Here is a 23,470-nt window from a genome sequence, read left to right as displayed (position 1 = left end):
ATATAAACCAAAAATAAACTAATTCTGATTATGCAGCTTATTCCTAGCTTTGCTACTCATGGCACTGACAAAGCCTTTACATTAGTGTGATTGACTTGGTATCAGAAGAAATACTCATGTAAAAGACTGCAAGCAGGGATTAACTTGTCCTTCACCTTAAAAGTGGTTTCTTATTGCACCACCCTTTACCCCATCCCAGACAGGCTCTGTGGAAATGAACACTGGATTGCCAGAAACAGTCACAATTTGGGTGTTTTCCCCCTTCTCCCTGTTACATTTTATTTATTATACTGGAAACAAAACTTTGGCAAATAGTCAGTAGATGAAACCTTGTCAAATTAGTAGCTACTGTTTCACTGAAAAATGTAAACTGTCATCAAAACAGTAAATTTTAAATTATAGAACAAATCAACTTGTGAAAAAGAAAGCCATCCTATGTGAAAGCGCAGAGAAACCTCCCACTCTCAGCATTTTATACTTTCTAAATTCGTATATTAAAAGTGCTGAGGTACTGTGCTCAAATTCAAAGTCCTCTCTATGCTCAAATTCTATTAAACAACAAAAAAAAATTTCACGTACTTGAAAAGTACAGCTTAATGTTCCAGAATGCAGACTGAAATGCAATTGCACAACTTTTTTTTAGTCACAAAAAGCTGTAGAAGGGTATATTTGTGACTGAATACGTATATGTGCATTCATGCATATGCATTCTCACTGAATACATCTATAATATTCTTTGACTATAAAAAAAGTACAGAACAAATTCATTTTTTTCCAATCACCAGATACAACAAAATCATTTTGCATATTTAAATTGTTTTGTAAATTCAGAATGAAGATGCAGAGACAACTCATCTCAGAACACATTCAAATAACTTGAAATCTGCAAACACGGAACATGTCATATTTTAAATAATTCACGTTTTCGCATCAACTCCAACTTTACTAATTTGTTTCCAATGAGAACCCTTACACCCCCCAGTGAGTGCCCTTCCGTGGGGAAAGGCAGACGTGATTCACAGAATCACAGAATCACAGAATTTCTAGGTTGGAAGAGACCTCAAGATCATCGAGTCCAACCTCTGACCTAACACTAACAGTCCCCACTAAACCATATCCCTAAGCTCTACATCTAAACGTCTTTTGAAGACTTCCAGGGATGGTGACTCCACCACCTCCCTGGGCAGCCCGTTCCAATGCCTCACAACCCTTTCAGTAAAGAAATTCTTCCTAACATCTAACCTAAAACTCCCCTGGCGTAACTTTAGCCCATTCCCCCTCGTCCTGTCACCAGGCACATGGGAGAACAGGCCAACCCCCACCTCGCTACAGCCTCCTTTAATGTACTTATACAGAGCAATAAGGTCACCCCTGAGCCTCCTCTTCTCTAGGCTGAACAAGCCCAGCTCCTTCAGCCGCTCCTCGTAGGACTTGCTCTCTAGGCCCCTCACCAGCTTCGTCGCCCTTCTTTGGACCCGCTCAAGCACCTCGATGTCCTTCTTGTAGCGAGGGGCCCAAAACTGAACACAGTACTCGAGGTGCGGCCTCACCAGAGCCGAGTACAGGGGGACGATCACCTCCCTAGCCCTGCTGGTCACAGTGTTTCTGATACAAGCCAGGATGCCGTTGGCCTTCTTGGCCACCAGAGCACACTGCTGGCTCATATTCAGCCGACTGTCCACCATCACTCCCAGGTCCTTCTCTGCCTGGCAGCTCTCCAACCATTCCTCTCCCAGCCTGTAGTTCTGCTTGGGGTTATTGCGCCCCAGGTGCAGGACCCGGCACTTGGCCTTGTTGAACTTCATACAGTTATATTGCATACTTCATACAGTTAGATTGCATGTTTTTGATTATTTTTGAAGTGCAGAACCCTTTGGCAGGACTTCCAAGGTTAAGGAGACAGTGAGCTTGATACATCCTAAAACAAGTAAATGGGACATTAAGCCACTGCTTTCAGGTCAGCTTGAATTCTGAAAATATTCACTAGCTTTCTATGACAGAAGATTCTTGATACCTACCTTTTTAACATTATTTTTTTCATATGGCTTTCCATATGGCATACTGTAAAATCTGTGACTGAATTTGACTCTTATTACAATTTTTGAAGTGGTGGGAGGAAGACAAAAAAGGCATCACCTCCTAGGCCCCCCCACAGGTAACTCAAGCAACCAAGTAAATCAACGTGAAAAAAAAAATATATATATTTTTTTAATCTACAAAACAAACAGTAGCCATCTTCTAATCAGCGGTTGTGTACCTCTTAGTCAACAATATGTTACGTCCACGTTCACTAAGATGAGTGTTGTTTTTTTTTTGTTTGGTTGTTTTTTTTTAATTACATGATATACAACCTGTAACGTTGAAAAATAAAATTCAGGCATCTCTTCCAGTATTGCTTCCCAGAAACATGATACATACTGAAAGCTGCTACTGTTAAACTAATCCATAAGCAATTTGTAAGCAGCAGCTTACTATCAACACTCACAGCTTCATCTACCAACTCAAATACATATTTTTTTTTCCATTAGACCTGCTCCAGAAATCTCCTGGCTCTGCCAGCTAGAACACTGTCAGTGAGGAAAAGTCAGTCAAATAATAAACAAGATGGACCAAAGTCTGATGCAGCAGAAACACACTGTGCACAGTATAGCAGGGAATACGCACCTCAGGGAGTATGCATGTGTCTTCCACTACCAAATTTAGGTTGCAATTTGCTTTATGAGTTGTTCTGAATGATGAGGAATGAAGTCATACTCATGGTCTGCGGCTGAGGTGCCATCACACTGCCTCTGGGATGTACGTACATGTAAGTGAGTAAGAGTTCGGCTTCACCCCCCCTGGCTTCTCACAGAACTCCGTGCAGCCATAATGAAATTCTGCTCCAAATTTCTCCTCTTTCACAAGAGAAGTTAGCAGTTATCCCAAGAAAACTAAATTTGCATCTTGTTTTGTGAGGGAAAATAAGCTTTATGTGTGAAGGAATGGGACAGAATCCCCAGCCTAGGCACAGAGAATGCTTTTGAGCTGAAGAGAAAGCTGTACACCCGGGCATGCAGCATGTTGCTAGAGGCTCTAGAAGTAATAAGAAAGGGGAAAATAAAGGGCAGACACCAATCTCCATTCCAAGGAAGTGTTATTTGGCAGGGACACATACATGCCACAGTTTAACCAAATGCTAAAAGCAAACTTTAGCGTCCCATAGGTCATACTTAAATAAGAATAATTCAGAAATTAGGGAGCTAGAAATACCCCTGGGGATTACAACAGTAGGAAGCAAACGTACCACTAGGAACACTGCTCTTGGAGTTCACACGTAAATCTACTTCACCGTAGCTCGAGTGTTTTTCTACTTCTTTTCCCTTTGACAAATTTAGAAGAAACATTTCAATGTCAATCTTCTGACCATTTTAATTCATACTGGTTTTATATCTGTCACTCTACTACGTATTTTTAGTTACTTGTTAAAGATCATTCAACTACATCTTGTTAAAGTGTCAAATGAGTGAACATGACAGGAGGAAATTATCTATTCTGAGGACCAGGGGGACTGAATTCTTTGGCGTGCAGGTGAGGTTCACACCAGGGGGATTCTTCACTTGATTCTTGTTAGGCTTGTATTATTGCAGGGTGACATTCTCCAGCACTCCTCAGGAAAACCAGAGAACTGGCTTTTGTTACTTTCCCTCGTTTCTCAAGCTTCCATGGAAAGCATTATCCTCTAAGTCTGCAAAATATAATTCTCCATTAAGCTTGATGGGAGTCTGCTTCCTGCCCAAAAGAAGGAAGCATCTTCTAATGTGATGTAGCATGCCATCATTTAAAATTATTCCACTACTCCTCAGTAAGGGAGATTTGAGCCTTTAAAAGTAAAACCAAAACCATAATCAGGAATGATTGTTCTTAAAAAATTGCTGCATTCAATTCAAACATAAAAACAATCCCAAAAAAAAAGAACTACCATATGTGTCAACAATTAAATCTCATCTGAAGAACAACTTTGCTGTACTATACGTCAAACTTGTTTTACCAAGCAAAGACTTGCTCACAGACAGAGACTAAAATACTAATTAATACAGAGCCTCCTCTTTAAAGTTTGGGCAAGTTCAGGTCTCATTTGTATGTCTTCCAGGAAGAGCAGAATCTCCTAGGAAGCCAATCATCTACAACTAATCCAAAGCCTATTTATTCCCTTGCCTCCTTCAAACTGAAAACCTACTTGCTTTTTTTTTTTTTTTTTAAATCATAAACCCACTCATAAAACAAAGATGGGAACTTCAATTTTACATACAGATTTTATTGGGGTAGAGCTTCCAAATATCACAGCCTTAGTAAGATGCCAGGCTTTCTTTTCACACCAGCTGACGTAAACCGATTTGAAGCAATCCTTGTCACTTTGGGAACTGCACTACCTTAACGCATATTTGGGTTCTTCATATAACTTACATGCAGAAGTATGATGCAGCACATCAGTCTGCTTGACAGGGGTGGCTTCCACCCTTACAACCACTGAATCAGACTTATGGTAGTATGCAGTGTTGTAAATTTTTTTTTTTAAAGAAAAAAGTTTTTTTTTTTTTCTTTAACCAAAGCATCCATACTTTCTCTGTACTTGAAAACATGAAGTTCCCTGTGACCTGTCTGCTATTAAAACACTGAAAATTAACAAGTCCTTTCATTGAGATGTCTGTCACTGACAGATACCACAGACACAACTGAAATAAAATTATAGTGCAGTTTACACTTTATAAACAAGCAAGTTGCACACTGGAACAGGCTCCCCAGGGAAGTGGTCACTGCACCGAGCCTGACTGAATTTAAGAAGAGATTGGACTGTGCACTTAGTCACATGGTCTGAACTTTTGGGTAGACCTGTGCGGTGTCAAGAGTTGGACTTGATGATCCTTAAGGGTCCCTTCCAACTCAGGATATTCTATGATTCTATGATTCTAAGAATTTGGGTATGTAAAATTTGCAGCTTCTGAGCTCATCATTTCAGAGCAGGCAGAGAAGGCTCTTTGGACTGTCTAGTACAAAGAACACACAAGGACATGGGCAACATCTCTACCTGAAGCAAAGAGAAAGAACAACCAAATCTTTTCTGGAAAGAGCACATCCTTTTAACATGACGCTGGTGTGCCTCTGAACAAAAATCACACGCTGCTCCTGAGCATATTCTGCATCCCCACCTACATACAGAAACAGGGCATACAGCTCTATGCCATGTATACATGGATTATGGATTCTGTGTAATAAATATATAGATATATTCACCAGAAGTGTGTGTTTATACTTGCTTTTGTAATATATACAAAAAGACTTAAATTCCTACTAGTGTGTCACTGTAAAAAAAACAAAAACAAAAAAAAACCACCACCACCAAAAAAAAAAACAAAAAAAACCCTCTGTGCTTTGTGCTTCCACTTTCTGAAACATCCAGTGGCCAAAAATGTGCTTGACCTAGAAGTCCTGAATACTATATGTATAGATACACATAAATACACACACACACACGCATATATATGAACATAGACTAAAACCTAGGAAATGCTAAGTGTGGAGTGGTAAAGAAACCACTTTTTTTTTTTCCTGAGTTACTTGACTAGACTTAATACTTGAACATTTAGGCTCCTAGCCTGTTTCAAAGATATGCTTTTTGTTGTTGTTTTTCTAGCAACACGGCTTTCATAGCAGTTTTTATTTTTACAAGATGACAGCATGAGACTGGTGAATATAGTTGGCTACATTTTCCACAGAGTTTTCATAGATGTCCAAGGTCCTTCACATTTCTGCCCTTTGCTGCACTCTTGGAAATGATTTTGTAACGCCGACCATGAGCACATATTTGTCCACGTCTTCCAAAAAACATTTTTGCAATTTTCACACAGACTCCTTCCTACAGACTTTCACAGCTGACCTACCCCTTTCTCTCTCAATCCTGCATTTTCTACTGAGACATGCTTATGAAAAAAGCAGCAAAACGTTCACTATATTAAAAGCAGTCTGGGGATACTAGTAATTATTTGTTGAGAAGAATAAAAGCTTTTGAGTGATTCATAGAGGTAAATCTATGCACATAATTAGACAATTTAACTGTTCTTATTTTTAACCCTGCCTTCCTTTCTACCTTCTCTTGCTCATCCTATCTTCCTGCATTTCAAGTCAAACATAAGCTTTCTGATGCAAGGATGTGCATTTTTATGTAATCATATCATGTACACTGAAATGAAACCACTGGACCATTTAAATGCTACCGAGATGCACAGAAACAACAGCACAAATCCATGTATTTACCCCTTGTTTTACATCTTAACAAGGAATACAGGCGAATAATTCACCTAGCACTTTTCATAGCTTTCAATCTAAGATGCATGTTCTCACCAGAGTTGCATCATTACCACTATCACTTGCATATATTGAGAAGAATACATAAATTGTCACAACAGTCTAGTTTTCATTGGGATTCTAAGAGAATTCAGTATTACAAAGCTTAATGTTTGCATGGGTTTAGGGAGAACAGGGAAGCCAATGTTCTCTTTCCCAAAAACTTATTTCCCTGAGGTAAAAGAATTCAAGTCAGAGATTACGTTTTTTTTAGTAGTACTACAATGCTCAGCTGATAGCAGCCAGGTCTCTTGCCTCTGAGCTTTCTAAACACCGAATGAATAGGCCTCTGACTTTCTAGAAAACTCAAAAACACCTATATCTATTCCAGTTAGTTTTCATACTATTTTTGGCTTTTTCAGAAAAATAATAATATTCTTTTGAAGTAGTTAGAAACCAAAACCAAACACTAGCATATTAAAACTACTACTCACTCTACTAAAAGTCCATTTGCTTTTTTTTTTTTTTTTAAACCACTGAGAGAGGAATTCAAACTTCAGTCTTAATATAAAAACAAAATATATTTCTCTATAGGTTTAATTAAAAAAATATAAAGCTGGATCCATGACATCCAGATTACAATGAAATCCTTACGCTAAAGAGATGTTGGCAGCAGAAATTTCTTGTTACACTGACATCTAAACATTTTTGAGTGAGTTACTCACATAGACAGTTATTATCCATGAAACATTCCCCCCCCAGCATTATCTGCCCCAATGTAGAAAAAACACAAACAACAAAACAAACAAAACAAAATGACCACCACCAAAAAAAAACAAAAACAAAAAAACCACCAAACTGAACTACTGCTGGCTGTTGAGACTTATCCAACAGAGGATAAGAGACTTATCCATCTCTTATTAAACAGCGGTAGAAGGAAACTACAAGGGCATTTTAGAGGAAACAGCCCAGAAAGTTTTATCTATGTATTTCTCATTATATGTACTTCACAAATTTGACATTTGTAACATTTCCCCCCCTACAGAGGAAGTTGCACAAAGTCAAGGAACATATATTGATAAACCCCCAGCCTTTGGCTGTACTGAGGGCAAACACATAAGTGCAAGCTTTTGTCACTCAATTTCATGAAATTCACCAGTTTTTGTCTTAATCCAAAAATGTCATACAAGTCTTTTTCTCCTAAGAAACCTACAAAAGATAACAGGGCTCTAAAAATCCCAATTTGCATCTTTAACCACTGCTGATCAAGGCCCACTGTAAACTTTTCATTTCAAAATTCCTTTACATTGCTGCATTTACTCCATTCAAAGTTGCATTCCGAAGTAAATGGAATTTCCTCTTTGAAAAGGCTGCAAAATTTAGCTTATATTGCTGGCATACTGCTGCTCAGCAGAACTGGGAGCACTGTGGGCTGAGCTTTCCCAAGAAGCCTGTGATACCAAGGAAATAAATCAATACCATGTGCACAGAACTCCATTTTCCAAAGAAGTTTAAAATGATAGAGAAGTGAGCTCATAAATAGTTTATTTTAAAATGGTTCTGGAAACTTTCGTGCACTTCATTATCCTTCAGGCTATATTGAAATTGTCAACACAAGCGTGACGGGCTACCTTCACTATTTTGAATGCATCAGCTGTCACCTACCAGCTCTATCATTCCTCCGCCATCCATTCCATTTTTAATTGTACAGAAGCAATATAAATAATACTCTGAAATACATTTTAGAAAGATTGATGCATAGATTGCTTTCCTGAATTTTTCCCTGTAATTATTTTTCTGAACAAAAAAGCACTCTACCAGTTCTTCCCTTCACCCTTCCAAAACACTTTTTTTTTTTTTTCCTTTTTAGCAGTGGAAATGCAGCAGTTTTCCTCATAATGGATTCTTGAAAAGTAGTTCAGAAGCTGATGACTCCAGTTCTATGCATATAGTGTTAATTTAGAAAAAAAAAACACAACAACACACAAAACACTTCACTAAAAACTAAGTGATGGCATAAAAGCAAAATCTAAGCCAAAACCTTATTTCCTTTTAAAATGGTAGAAGAAAAAGATGAAAGTTCAGTAACAGACTGATCTTTATGTCAATGAATATGTAACAGGACAGGAATAAGGCCTCTGCATTCCCATTTCAAATTATTCTGAAAAGCTGTTAGCTGTATTATTATGAGGCAAGTCTAGCCTAGTAATAAACCTGCTGGGGATTAGAAACTATTAGGCTCACTTTCACTGTACCCATGTGCACAACTGATACGATTACAAGCATATAGGGGGTGATAAACAGAGCCCTCAAGGAAAGTATTTCCACCTAGCTGACTCCAAAACCAAATCAGCAAGCACCAATAATTGGAAAGGAAAATGTGGAAAGGAATTCAGCATGCATTTTGAGAACCAGCTCTTGAGTTGCCCTGTGAAACTCTGTCACATGCATGCAGTCATCAACAGCTCCTACACTGTTACACCCTGGCAGGGCAGCCAAACTTGAATGCAGTGCTACTCTCCTCTCAAACTTCTCCTCCATCTAGATGACACAATTCAGTGCAAACACACTATAAAGTGATTAAAAGAAGATCATTGCCACCGTTCTGACCTCAAGAAGTGCATAAAGAGTGGAGGCTTGCCCACTGACTGCACGAGGACATTTCATTTAGGATGTCCCTCTATGGAAAGGCAGCCCCCTTCTTCCTACACGGCATGAAGAAACTGCTCTGAATTTTCAGTTATCAGGCCCAAGAACTGGACCCACACGAAATACGTTACAGACAATCACACATCCTTCAGAAGGAAGCCTTTGTGCAGCACTTTGGCTGGGGGGGGGGGAAGGTTGTGGTGCGTAAATAGTGCAGAGGCTGAGACATAACAGATGGGTGCTGGAGACGTGCCACAGAAAATGCAGTGGCTGACAGGATCTGTTATCCCTTAGTGGCTGCAGATAAAACCTTTACAGTGTAGGATAAAGTTTCATTAAAATAAATGTAGCTGCTGACAAAAAAAAAAACAAAATAAAAATACAGCCACTAGAGAAGACTAAGTGTATGACAATGAAGGTGTCACCCCACAGAGAGGATTTTGCGAATTTAAAACAATTTATATATACATGGCTGCAGAAGGCTTGCCTAAACGGAGATTTTACAATTTGGATACCCACAACAAACTTCATTCTCCATTACGATGTGAAAAGGCACAGGAGGAATTAAACCCCTTTTCCCACTTTTTCCTGAAAGATCTAATGTCTAAAAAGCTAACGAATTCTCTATGTGCCAATTTGTGTGCTGTCAGAGTTTTACAAGAGATTTGGCAACTACTCTGATGCAGAAAAATGTCAAGTCGTCCCTATTAGAAGCTATTGGAAGAAATCAAAGAACCATACAGAAAACTCAAATGGGCACGAAAAGGGTAACCCCTCACAAAGGCCAACTTCTTGCAGGAAGGGAAAAAAAGCATCCATTTTATGCCCTTTTAAGACCATAATTTTAAGTACTGAGATATAAACAACTATGTGGTTATGGGATAAAGTCACAGAACAAGAAGCAGCTTTTATTCATGAAACATTTGACGAGAATTATGACTAAAATAGTTTAAACATTGTATTCTTTCATCTACAATGAACTTCATTAACAGGAAAGTATCAGTTGCAAGCAGGCCGAGATATTTTGACTCTCAGGATACCCAGCAAGCGGATAATTAACTGGGCACTCAAGTTTCACAAATATTAAGCTGAAAGTATTGACCTGGAAAGGGGATAGCAGTCATAGAATTGAGCCAGTATGAAACTAACGACTCCAAATAAATGTAAAAAACCTGTAGGTTGTTCCTCTTGGCCCAAATGAGTATTTTCTTCCTCTTGCAATGAGATAATCACTGGGCACAGGGCTGTTACACAGTTAAATTGAACCTTTGGAGGTTTGGTCAGAGCAGAACCCCACACTGCCAAACTGTGGAAATAACCTTGTTGGTTTTAGGAGGTATATAAAAGTCCTGGACAGAAATCATACTGGTGTTTCCGTAAAGACATTGCAAACTGCAAATACTACGTTAGCTGGCATTGCTTTGAAAGAAGTTATGGAGCCTGAGTATTTCAAAGGACAATGAAAGTACATAAAAAAAAACAGCTAAACAGGACATCTAGTTTCTGGGCATTTCCAAGATTCAAAGGGAGTCAAGAACTTTTTATCTTAGTAAAAAGAGCTGGAACAAACAAGGCTGACTGATCAGCACAGTTTCTCCAAGAGAAGAGCAACACAATCCTGAGCAACATGTAGGTAAGGGCCTCATTGACTGAGAAACTGTCCTGTACCTGCGTTGTTGGCATCCATTCCTCTCACTTGCACTTACAGAAATCCAATCACCTTCCTTTAGCCACGTCAACTATCACGGACAAACTTTCAAACTTACATTCGAGACACTCGAAATCTGGTAGGTATAAGGAAAAACATAGCATTAAACAACATAAAAAAAATGGAAGCCGGTCCTCCTCTCCGAAAATGTAATATGTGACATACGTTATGTCCTGATATGGAACAAAAGGGTTATCAAGATAACTTGAAATTACTTTTTAAAATTGAAAACTAAATTAAAATACTTTATTTTTCATCTTACTTAAAAGTCCCCATATTGTGTCCCTGTGCGTACGTTTGTACATAGAATCACAGAACCACTGAGGTTGGAAAAGTCCTCTAAGGTCATCTAGCCCAACCTTTAACCTCGTACTGACAAGTCCACCACTAAACCATGCTGCTAAGTTCTGCTTCTACACATTTCTTGAAGACCAACAAGGATAGTGACTCAACCACTTCCCCGGGCAGCCTATCCCAACGCCGCACAATCCGTTCGGTAAAAGAAACTTATCCTAATATCCAACCGAAACCTCCCCTTGTGCAACTTGAGGCCATTTTTCCTCACTACTTGGTGCTTAGGAGAAGAGCATGATCCCTGTACAGCTTTTGCACATTTCCTGAAGAGACTTTGTTTTGTTTTACTCTGACAGAATTTGCACAGCACCTCCTTCCTTCACAAGTGCCTTCTGCCTTCATAGTTTACTTTTAGTATATTCAGGAAATTTAGACATCCCCTTCTGTACTCCTCTGGAGTATAAAAACTTTCAATTTCCTTCCAGGTCTTCTGCTACCCAGTTCCCTCTAGTCTGTTGCACGATAAACATGACTCCCTTCCCCAGATTATTGGAGGTGGAAGGCAAGCTAAACAGCAAATGATCCCATTGATGCTGCAGTGGCTTAAAAAACAAACAAACAAGAAAAAAAAGAGTATAAAAAGAACAAATATTTCAGAGTAAGTCTAGAGACTGGGAGTTTCCCTGGTAACAATGGCTGTAGGATTTCTATGGGGTCAGTGGTGGCTCTTGGTTCCTAGGAAACCACTAGCTTAATGCTAAGACTTGTGATGCATCTCTGAACTTGGCTCGTTCAATGAGATCCTAGAGTGGGGCAGTAGAAATGGGGTAAAGGGGAAGATTAAAGTGAATGTGATGGAGATCACCACAGGAACAGCAGTACAACAGGGAAGGAAAGGCTAGGAGCAGGGCCTCACATTAGGCTCTGACCTTCAGTGAGCTGGCAGAGATTGGCCTTAATCTACATACAGAACAGGTTGTTAGAGTCATGCCCTTAATTTGTAACAGCTGTAAGATTTTATGAGAGACCAAGAGATGGTCCTGATCATTCTTTCCATATATTGTTTTTAGCTAACCTCTACACTAGAAACGAGCAAACGTTTTGGTTGTATTCTCTTATGTCATAGAGAGTGAAGGATTTCTCTGTTTTGCACAACTGCTACAAAATCTGTTGGCTTTTGTTTCCTGCTTATATAATAGCTGTACAACATCACACTGCGGTCCAGCTTCAGAAACTAACAACCTCTGCACAGCAATTTGTGTGTCAGAAAATGATTTTCAGTTTTTATTTTTATCTTTTGGAGAAAATTTCAGAACATGTGTTCTGATTTTAGCAAGCTTCTTGAAAATTTTGCCCATTTATCTTCTCCACCTAATGCATTTCCCTCCCTCCCATCACATTTCCCATCAAAGAAAGATCAAGATTACCCTTTGAACTTCAAAGCACCTTACAAATTTAACTTACTCTGAACATCCCTGTACAGAAGAAGATCATTATTATCCATTTGGCTGATGAGATGTCCAAGAGCTACTACCGAGAAGCTTATGTGGTTTATTCTTGCCAGGAGATTGTAACAGCTTACATGAGCCCAGTAAAACCTGAAAGCATGGTTCTTCCCCGTGTTTTTAACGTCTGGTTGGAAAATATACTTGCAACATTTTCTGGCTGTTACAGTCTGTCATCACAGAAAGGCACCACACGGATTTTGCATCTGTCAAAGTTTGCAAATGAGCCACAGGATACTGAGCAAAATGCGTGGCAAACAAAGGCAGAAACTGCTTTGAGACATAGATTCACCATTAGAAGCTGTGATGCCATTCAAGAGCCAAAAATGAACTACGGACAGTATGAAAATGAGGTACACTGTCCACCTGCTTCTGTCTGTATCAATTAAGATATTAAAACATGACAGATCAGGAAAGAAACTGGAAAAGCTATTTGTTACTGTTCATCAACTGGCAGACACATTACTGAGGGGAAAAAAATGGCTCAAAAGGAGAAGACATTGGTCTTTGTTTTCCCATTGTTTTTTTCCCCGAACTTATCAACTCTACAAGGAGCTCCTGACACTGTCCTGAACGCCCTGTATCATTGATAAGTACATAAGTGGTCTTTCACTTCTATCCCTCCAGCACAAAGTAAACAAATTACTTTCTGTTGGAGGCTGAAGATTGTAAGAGCTAAACTTTCAAATCAAACAAGAACTAAGACATCATCTCTATCTCAAAATTATACCTTGTATAGCATGTAAGTACCCTACCAAATAAAATGGCTACGTATAACCTCTTCTCTGATGATGGTTAGGAACTCTAAGCACTTCAGGACACACTCATTACTCAAACTACATGGATCAGCAATATCCACGTTACTGTGATACATAAATTGTGATGTTCTGTGATTACAGTATGGCAGGTTTGCTAGTGATGAGATCAGATCTCATTTTAAACAATAGGATGATAGGATGGCAACAAAATGGAGTAGCCTCCTGCACAGTCAGTAATTGGTACTAGCCATATAGAATAGTAAGTGGATACTAGTGCTTCATGGGCTAAAAACACAGACACTTTATTTTTGTAGAGTACACTCTACTTTTATAGAGTACACTTTTTTTTTTTCCCTCTCCTAAGGATTTCCAAGAGAAACAGAGAAAGGAGGTTGCTAAAAAGTATGGGCCAAACTCAACTGAAAAACAAACACACACACACACAAAACAGCTCCAGATGATGCTTCCATGCACACCAAATCACATATTGTGCACTGGGGAATGACTCCACCTCTGTCCAGTGATTCCCCAGTCATTTACTACCCTGATGTAAGCAGTGGAAAGAAAAACTCTTGGCATATAGAGGAATGTTTTTTGGTTTTTTTTTTTTTTTTTTGTTTTTTTTTTTTTTTTTTTTTTTTTTACAAGTTCTGGGTGCTACTCCTCCACTTCACCACAAGTTGACCCACACTGGATTACTTAGCACCTTGTTAATTGTGCCATGCCTAAGCCGGAACTAAGTATTTTTAATGCAAGTCTTTTTCCAGCCAAGGTTTCCACCCAAATCAATCTACTGAAATTCCAAGTTAACAGACGATAAAATAATCGGTGAACCCCACCTCAGCTATTTTAAATAAGTAGGCTTCACCCTTATTTACTGAAAGCACAAAGGGGAAAGACCTCTGCTTAGTTTTCAGCTCTTCCACCTTTTCTCAAAGCTATTTTGCAGACTAATTAAAAATTCATGCCATTTATACAGAAAAGATCTGCATGAAGAATTGCAATTCGCTCTGGACTTGCTAGTCTTGAATTGTGTATTTTTGTCCTGTTTAGACTCTTTGATTTTTATTTTCTCTTTAGGGTCATTTTTTCATACTCGGAGGAATATACATGAAATCCTGAGAGACTGTACCATTTTCACACAGGGAAAATTAACCAGATGTTTCTTTTCTGAAGGAAAGATATACTTAACCACAGCGTTACAAAACAGTCACTCTCAAAAACCATCTGCTTGGTTCTGCCAATACAAGTCTTGGTCCATACAAATTTGCTGTACAACATTCTTAGCAGGGTGTGACCTTTAGATGTTGAACTTAGCGATATGGTTTAGTGGAGGACTTGTTAGTGTTAGGTCAGAGGTTGGACTCGATGATCTTGAGGTCTCTTCCAACCTAGACAATTCTGTGGGATTCTGTGTTAGCAGGACCACAGAAGCTGAAGCATTATGTTTCTGGAACTGAGTCTATGTTGCCAAACATACACATGCTCAGATCCACAAGAAATGTTTCCCATGGCTTCCCCACTACCACCACCTTTGGAGAACTTTCCCTTCCACTTTACTCCTAATTTCAGAGGAGGGCAAGAGAGACCTTTGAGAACTATTTAGTGAAAAGGAGATTTGTCTATTGCATATATAGAATAGGAGAGGTACATCTGCAATCCCTGTTTTGTCTCATTCTCACCAGGAATACGCCTTCAGTCTTATAGCTCTTGGGTATGAGAGAGATGTCCTGGTACCCCAGCTCTACCCCACCCCCCAACACAGGCACACACACTCTATCTCCCCAGACTGTTTTAATGTAATTAATTCAGTATCAGAGATATTGATGTGATAGTTTGGTGGTAAAGGCTTTAGCCTGGAATGGGGTAGATCCACCCTCGTTTGGATAAATAACTACTGCAAGCTGCATTCCACCAGGAAGGACAGATGCCCCCCAACATCCTGTTGGACTTTGACAGCCCAAGTGCTATTTTGTGATCATAGCAGAACCATTAAGGTTGGAAAAGACCTCCAAGATCATCTGGTCCAACCATTCCCCCTACCACCAATGTCACCCACTAAACCACATCCCTAAGCACCACATCCAACCTTTCCTTGAACACCCCCGGGGACAGTGATCACAGCAAGGCCTTCTCCCTCTGCCCAAGTTTGTTTCCGTGTGTGACAACCCTTCCTGAAGGAGCTACCAGATAAATTCTCACAAAGATGCCCAAGCTCCCACACATGCGGGTTTACACTTTTCTTACCTTGTTACACTGCTCTACTGCCTGGCTGCTATTCACGTTTACAGCAGACTAACACCATTAACACTGAGACAATCCTTGGAACAAAGCAAGATTAAATATATGGTAAAGACTCCTGCAGAAACATTTACCCTTTAACAGGCCACGTTCCAAACTGCGTGTGCTGATCTCATAGGCACTTTTACTGGAACACAAAAGTTAACTAGAGTTTATTTTACCTCTACCACTTCTCCTACAGAAAAGAAAGCTTTCTAGCTTGCATTGTGGAAACACAGCACATTTTTGGGAAAAAAAACTGAAAAAGAAAAATATACCAACAAGATAAGTTTTGAAATTTACAGTCCATACAGAATGTTCTGATCTAATTTATTTCCTTTCATAAGTGGAAAGAAAGCCAATTTTAAAGTTTAGAAAATAGGCAGCCAGCACCTCCATTTTCTGCTTAGGAGGAAAATTACAGCCAGCAGAGGTAACGAAATGGGATGTGGGCTCTGAATGCACGGAATGAAGCAGAAACGTCTCTGGGTATTACAGCTCAATCATGCAGTACCTGGAAAGCTCCGTTACTTTGTTGACCTGTGTCCAGACAGTTCTAAAGCAAGAGCTGCTGAGAAGAAGTTGGATTTAACATTTTTTTTTTTTTTTTTTTTTTTTTTTTTTACTTCTGCAGTTGCAACATGATTTCACTGCTACTGTTGGTATTAGCTTTCCTTTCTTTTCCCCTAAAAAACAAGAAGTGCAATCACTGTTGCAGTCTGCACTTCACAGCTGCGTTCACCAAATGAGACCATTTCTGCCGAAGAAAAAGTTTTAAGGGCTCTGAAATACATATCTTGGGAAAGGGGATCCCATGAAGGAATATTGTTAAGTGTAGATCAATATAATGCAAATGAACATCTGAACACTGAAATTCATTTTGATAGCCTTCACAGAGCATTTTTCACAAAATTCTTGTAACCCAGCATCTTGCCTCTGAGGGGAAAAAGATATTTGTGTATATATGAATGTAAATAAAATAGGTAAGAATAAAGAAGAGTCACAAAGCAGTGAAAGACAGATGTCAACTCAACCCATCAAAACAGACACATGGAGTTCAAAACCAAAACTACTGCTACTACAAAATGTCATTGGTATATACTTAGCTGAAATATAAGAAAATTATGTATTTTTCACCTCTTATGCAGCTGGTATGATTCATCAGGAATGGTACATACGCATGGTTTTGTAATAATTCATAAACTCAGAAATTAAGCAATTTAATTTACACGTATTTTTGAGTAGAAATTGGAAGGTACATAGACTGACAATTGCATACTGACATTTGAATTTCTAGGGCTCCCCAGCTGCCCTAAATTCTAGGGATGGACAGACCTTAAATAATTTGTTGGTGCTAAGGGACAGATTGATCCTTCTTAAATGAACGTATGGCAGAAAATACAGCAAGCATATATTTCCAATACTTTAAAATACTCATACCTTCTCTCATTCACAGTTTAATAAGAAACAAAAGCAAAACAACAGTTAGAAAATAAGTGTTATGCTCTCACCCCCTCTCTATGCCACATTTCATATAGGAAATGATGGCATGAAACAGTTTATATCACATCTCTACTGCATATTTCTGTTCCTTTTTTGACCTGAAGTAAACATATAAGGATGCTCTGAAGAATCAACCTGTAAATTGTCTTTGATATTTGACTTCTCTTTTTCCATACACATAAGTTTTATTTCTGACAGGTGGTAAGAAAAGGGGACTCATTTCCTTTTTAAATAACACAAATCATCAGACTCTCTGCCAGTATAGATGCATGTACTCTTCACTACATCAGTTCACACCAGCTAACAGTCTGCCTAACTTAAAAATTATCCACGACCACAAACTTGATAAATATTCTGATACTTTTTGGAAAGTTTTTTCCTAAAGTTTAAGTTAATGAATATTACACTGTATTTTATGACAGTTGGATGATGGAGAACAGATGTTGAGCTAAAATTTCATTCGCCAAATGTCAGCTCAGAACATGTATGTAAAACGACAGTATTAGTAATCCAAACTACACAGTGAAAACAATGGAAAAAATTGTCAATTACTTCAGTGCCTGCCAACCATTTTTCTTGGACTTCAGATGGAAATCCCAGCTGAACTGAAGTCTAGAAAACAATGTTCAGTTTTAGAAACCATAATTGCTTATTAAGATAAGTATATTCTCTTCTGGGCATCTTTTTTATTTTTTATTTTTTTAAATCCTGAACTGACTGACATACAGCAAATGCTGTTCAAAAAACTGCAGTTAATATGCTTTTGTCTTGCAGTTTGCTCTGACAGCGAACGCGTGTTTGGACAGGTAGGCTTAGTGTCTGAAAATTATGCTTGCCACTCTCCTCAACAACTACACAAGACCTTTTTAAAAGGAACAAACCAACCAATCAACCACAAAGGCAGCAACAGCTCTGTAAAGAAGCTCAAGATTTATCATTTTCTCAAGTCCATCTACTGGCCAACATGTTTCTTGTTTCTTTCTGCCTGAAGATATAAATGATAACATTTTGAACAATACAATGAAACTTGCCACGGCTACTGAAAGTTGTTCTTATATTTGAGACATTCTCATTTTCCTTATTAAAACCACTACCTATAATTGTATCTCCTAAGTGCTACTATATAAAGTTCTGTCCTTAAATTTTTTTCAAGCATCTGGAAAGTCATCTGTCCCCTCCTTTCCGTGCTTGTCATTTATCCAAGATTTTGTACTCTATCCATAGAAATCAACATTAACAGTCTTCTGACCACTTTTATTTCTTTTCTGCACACTTGCCAATTTTTTACAATCTTTCCAATCTTTGAAATATCAGCAACTGCTTTGGCCCACAACTAGTTTCAGAAAGCAGCTTGCCTAGGTGGACTATAGCTTCTGGGTACTAAGACACAACATCAGCAGTAATATTACTGACATTGCTTTGTAAGAATTATTCTGCACTTACAAGTAGGGCGGCGAAATTAAGTGATGGACACCATGCACAATCTCATTCATTTGATCCACAGAGTAACACAAACCTCTTTTGTAGAAATGATTGTGAAAAATCCCTATTCATTTAATTGTGATCATAACAAAAGGGTATTTAATGACTCCAAGATTTTATCAAATTCAATTTATACCTTGATGTCTACTTGCTGCTACTTTACCTACAGAAATCAATACTCATGAACGCACAAATGGTCACAATACAAGAAAGAATGTAAAAGCTGCCAAATGAAAAATCTGCAGGAGAAAATCTTCTTTTACGAGCACATTTCATAGACAGTAACTGACTATCAGTTTCAAAGTGATAGCAAAGCAACTAAACAGAGGTGACCTTTTATTTTAAATAGACATAATATCTAGCACCTGTAGAGATACTGCAAATATGTCTTTCTTGTCTATTTGGAATAGTGCCTTCAGTAACATCATGCATTTCTTAAGAACATTTCATATGGATTACAGTAATTTTCCCTCTGGTTTAGTGCACTCCTAAAACAATTTTCTTTAAGTTTGAAAATGAGACATGCACAAAGCAAAGCTTTTTCTCTTTCATGAGCTTTTATTTTCTGGAACACAAATGTATTGAAACATCTAGGTTTCAGAAAAAGACCGCTTCTCTCTGGTTACCAATGCTTGTTCTGAGGCAAGGGGAAAATCGGGAGGAATTGGGTTCATATTTTTTCAAATTTCTGGAGGAATATCAAAAGCTAATGAAAAATGTTGAAGATGGAAGTTTTCTCAAGAAGTTGAACTCTGTAGTAGCTGTGGTGGTCATGAGATGTGATACTTTTGATGTGCCTTAATATTTATCTACTCTGGGGTTTTGGGGGAGGGAGAGAGAACTTCTATGATACTAAACATGTAGAGAGATGAGTTTGTGGATATTGGATTCTTAATGCAGCAAGAGAAGCCTTTTAAAATTGTTAAACACCTCTACCATTTTTGCTGGAGCAAATTTTTGGGTTCTCTTGTTATGTATTACATATAACAATAAATAAATACTTCACACCATCTGCCACAGGGAAAAAACCCACAAAACTGAACTTGTATAAATTAACATTTATGATGGGCTTAAACTTCAGTTACCAAAAATACCTGTTCTCTTTTCCATCTGAAAATTAAAGAAAATCACCAAGTGCATCAAGGATTGTAGTCAGCGTTTGCATTACTGTTACCATGGAATTCAAAGAATTTGACAGAAAACTCTCTACAACCTGTCCACCTGTGTGCTTGCTTGGCATATGCCAACTATAAAACTACAGAAGAGACTATAAAGTTTCTTCTTGCACCTTCCCTAGGCACATGAATGTATCTCAGTGAACGTGCACATACATTCTGCTACCACTCACTGGCATTAGAAGCCTGCACAAGACACAGGGTGAAGCACAAACCTGACCACAGGCTGTTTCACATCACTCAGTCTCATCGCCTAGTACCAGAATATCCTTTTATGAAGCTTTTAGGAATACTAACTGCAGAAAAACCAACAACTGTAACAACTGCTGCCCAAGGAGTGACTTAAAACTTCAATCCAAAATGGTCAGTCAAAACAGTCATACCACTGCTTTCATTTTCGGAAAAAAAAATAAATAATACTTCTCAGAAGGCTTTGAGGAGCACCAGTACTTGAAAGCAGGCTAAATATACATATCCAAGACAACACCTATCACTTCATTTCAAAGAAGAGCTCATGAGAGCCTTCCAAGGCAAAGCATTAGAACAGCATTGGTATAGAAACAAAATTTTATACTTACAATCAGGTTTCGGGCTGTGGCGTTTTTTGTTCTCGCTGTATTTTTGGTGGTGATATTCAGTAGCGGAAACACACAAAGCAAACTGCAATTTCAAACCTCTGCACAAACAAGAAATAGTAGACAATTAAGGTTTCACCCACCTGGGATCTTTCTGAATGCTATCAATGGAAGGTGACCTAGCCAAGGTCCCCTCAGGTGGGATGGCTGGCCCAGATTTGCTGTATGGTGATTCAACAGAAGGACAATACTGCAGCTGTCGGTAGGGGTCTGCGTAATTGGAGGCTGGGCCTGCAGCATAGCTGGCCCTCTGGAAGGTCGCGGTTGCGTTCTGTGTGCCGTGTTGACTGCCTGTGCGCTGTAAGGGTACGGAGTCGACACCAGGGGAAGATGGGGCTACGACAGGAAAGTAGGGACAAAGTAAAAAATTGAGGACCTGTTCACAGAAATGGTTAACCAGGTCTAGGCAGAGGAAAAAAAACACAGACATATAAAACAGGGGTTCAAAAAGAATGAGAAAAAAAAACAAAACAAACAAAGAACATCGTCATTTCCAAAACCATTGAAGTAAATAACTGTCAAATGAATTTCTAAAAGACATGCCACTCTTGCACTAGAAGGACTCTAACATCAGCTAAACAGACCATAACAGTGCTTTTCACTTGGGGCTTTCCTTGCACTAACCTGGAACAGAACAAGTGCAGGAAAGCATAGGACTAGTCAAACTCGGATTTACAAACACCAACAAGTGAGGCTTTTTTAGTCCTTTGAGAGGTGGATGGAAGCAGAAGGAACATCAAATCAAGCTCAGGAGGCCAAATTGCCATGGACAGCTCTACGGCAGAGGAAATGGACAGCCATGGACAGCTCAAATTGATAGTCCTGCTATTGGTGAAACAGGTAAAAACAGACACCTGCCCTGGCTGTTACTGTGCACACTTCAGTAACTCTTTTTTCTTTTTTCTTTTTTTTTTTTTAAACTTTCCTTCTTCATATTTCACCATGAATAAGACTTAGAGGACTGCTACTGCTACCTGAGTCTGAAAAAGAGCAACGTACGAGGTGACCACATAGATGTCTTAATGCCAGCAACGGTTGTGCGCTGAGTTCAAGATTATTGTATTAGCAGGTTTGAGCGGCTTACTTACAGATTTACACTGACTTAATGCTTTTGCGACTCAAAAATCTCACTAATCTCCCTCGGAGCCCATTATCTTCCTGTTATGCCACAGCGTAATAAGGATGTGGTCACCTTTATGATTCTTATTAAATACACAATATTTTTCAACCAAGGTCTGGTTAACGGCAAATGCCTTTGCACTGTAAGTGCTAGAGGAGCAACACCCATGTGATCTTTGGCCTGGAAACAAATACAAATTAAAAGCTGGCTTGGATTCCTTGAAGTGGCAAATAAACTCTTCATAGCTCCCACTTCCCCTTGGCCCAAGACCACAAGAGCACTTTTGCAAGCAGGAGTGGGCCTGGCTTCAGGATTAGTTTTAGCTGGGTCAAATTCATACACAGAACTGCACAGGCAAAATTGCATATTCAAGTGACAAGTTGTCATAAAATATTTCCCAATCCTTTCTTATTAATAGTACATTGTACAATCCTTTCTTACTGAAGTACATTGACACTTTAGGATGGTAAATATTTTTCAGTATACCATATATCCACAAAAGGGACTTTAAGCATTTCATCTTGAAGTGTCAGCAGATGAAATACATTGAGCTTAAAATAAAATTATTGCACTTCTGTCTGAGCTGGCACAGGCCAGAAATTATAGCACCTGAACACCTTAAATTTTCAAACAAATTAAACATTCAAATTCTGCCTTTTAATTTTTTCCCTGTGTTTCTCAAGTATAGCACTTTAAGATAATAAGTATGATCTTAAAACTTTGTTACAAACATATATTAGAGGGATTACCTTGACATAAATACTCAGCAACATTTTAAAAGCACTGTTTTTAATTGCTAGTATATAATTCCTTGAGAAATGAGTAATAAAGACACAGAGACCTTTTCATAAAAATGCGTCAGTTAAAATGCAAGAACATTTCACATTTCAAGGTCAAGAAAATGCATACTGAAACATCTCATGCACAAATCATTCCAAACTCAATGTTATAAAGACGTAAGAACATCATCACCTTTTAACAGAAAATACACAATTCAAACCCAAAGTTTGGTACCTTATGAGAAAAAGTGAAAAAAAAGTTAGAAAATATACTGGAAATGATTTCAAGTGAAAAAGCAAAAACTGAATTGTACACTGACACAGCATACTTATAAGTATCAGCAATATGCAGAATATCCTGCTGTTGATACATCATATGGGGAATTGCACAAAACCCCAACACTAACAATGCTGAAAACAAGAACTCAATGTAATGGAGATTGCTTTGTGAAATATTCCAACCTACTTCCCTTCCTTTCCTTTGCAAGACAGTTCAATGAAAATTGTGTTTGTTTTTAATTTCTTTAAAAACTTTTCTATTTTGTTTGTCTTTTTATCAAAATGGGTATTTATATGAACCGAAGCTAGCTGTCACCCTAACACCTACGTGCTTTTTGAGTCACTCTGATTCATTTCTCAAATTATCTTCCTAACAGACTTACTTCCTTTTGCATTTTATCACAATGAACACAAAACTACCAGAGTTAGAATATGAAAATGAAACAAATCTATGATTTAGCTGCACATCCACATATCAGCTTGTTTAGCCAATGGTAGATCAATTTGGAAAAGAAAAAAATCACTCACTTAAGAATAGCTTCTACATTTAACTGGATTAGAGTCACAGACTAAAGAGTTTGGTTTTAGTAGACATTTTTACACGAATAGTTTCAAGTAAAACCAAAGAAAGCTACCAGTTTCAAGTAGCACTGAAGATGTTACTAAGCAATTACTGTTGCTTAAGTAAATTCTTTTAGCAGTCATATTTATTCAAAGCATGGCTCTTCAGTCTACGACAAAGACTGCATTTATTGAGAATTCCCTTGGATTTAGGATATTTAAACAGCAAAATCATAGCTATTATGTCTATCGGAAAAAAAAAAAAGAAAAAAACAAAGTCCTTTTGCATTACCCAGAGACATTTAATCTTCAGTGAGCACAGGGTAATCCACGGACACATTCAGTGGACTGGAGAGCATTCACATATCAGCTACATTTGCAGATGATCATGCAACCTATTAACATATTTTTAAATTGAAAG

General features: G+C 38.3%; 1 protein-coding gene across 9 annotated transcripts in view; it reads right to left on the bottom strand.

Annotated features, from left to right (window-relative positions):
* Positions 1–23,470, bottom strand: part of CTNND2 (catenin delta 2) — a 645,736-nt gene that overhangs the window by 215,919 nt on the left and 406,347 nt on the right. For all 9 annotated transcript variants that reach the window (XR_011092756.1, XM_068670993.1, XM_068670989.1 and 6 more), the window contains one exon: positions 20,394–20,646. Coding sequence is in view for 8 of the 9 variants with exons in the window: in XM_068670993.1 (XP_068527094.1) it covers positions 20,394–20,646 (253 nt within the window). In the remaining variant the exon portion in view is untranslated. The remainder of the gene's footprint in view (positions 1–20,393; positions 20,647–23,470) is intronic.

The sequence above is a fragment of the Anas acuta genome, chromosome 2, assembly GCF_963932015.1.
Source record: "Anas acuta chromosome 2, bAnaAcu1.1, whole genome shotgun sequence".
Classification (NCBI taxonomy): domain Eukaryota; kingdom Metazoa; phylum Chordata; class Aves; order Anseriformes; family Anatidae; genus Anas; species Anas acuta.
Note: the sequence above shows the minus strand (reverse complement) of the source record. Positions and strands in the feature narration are given on the sequence as shown.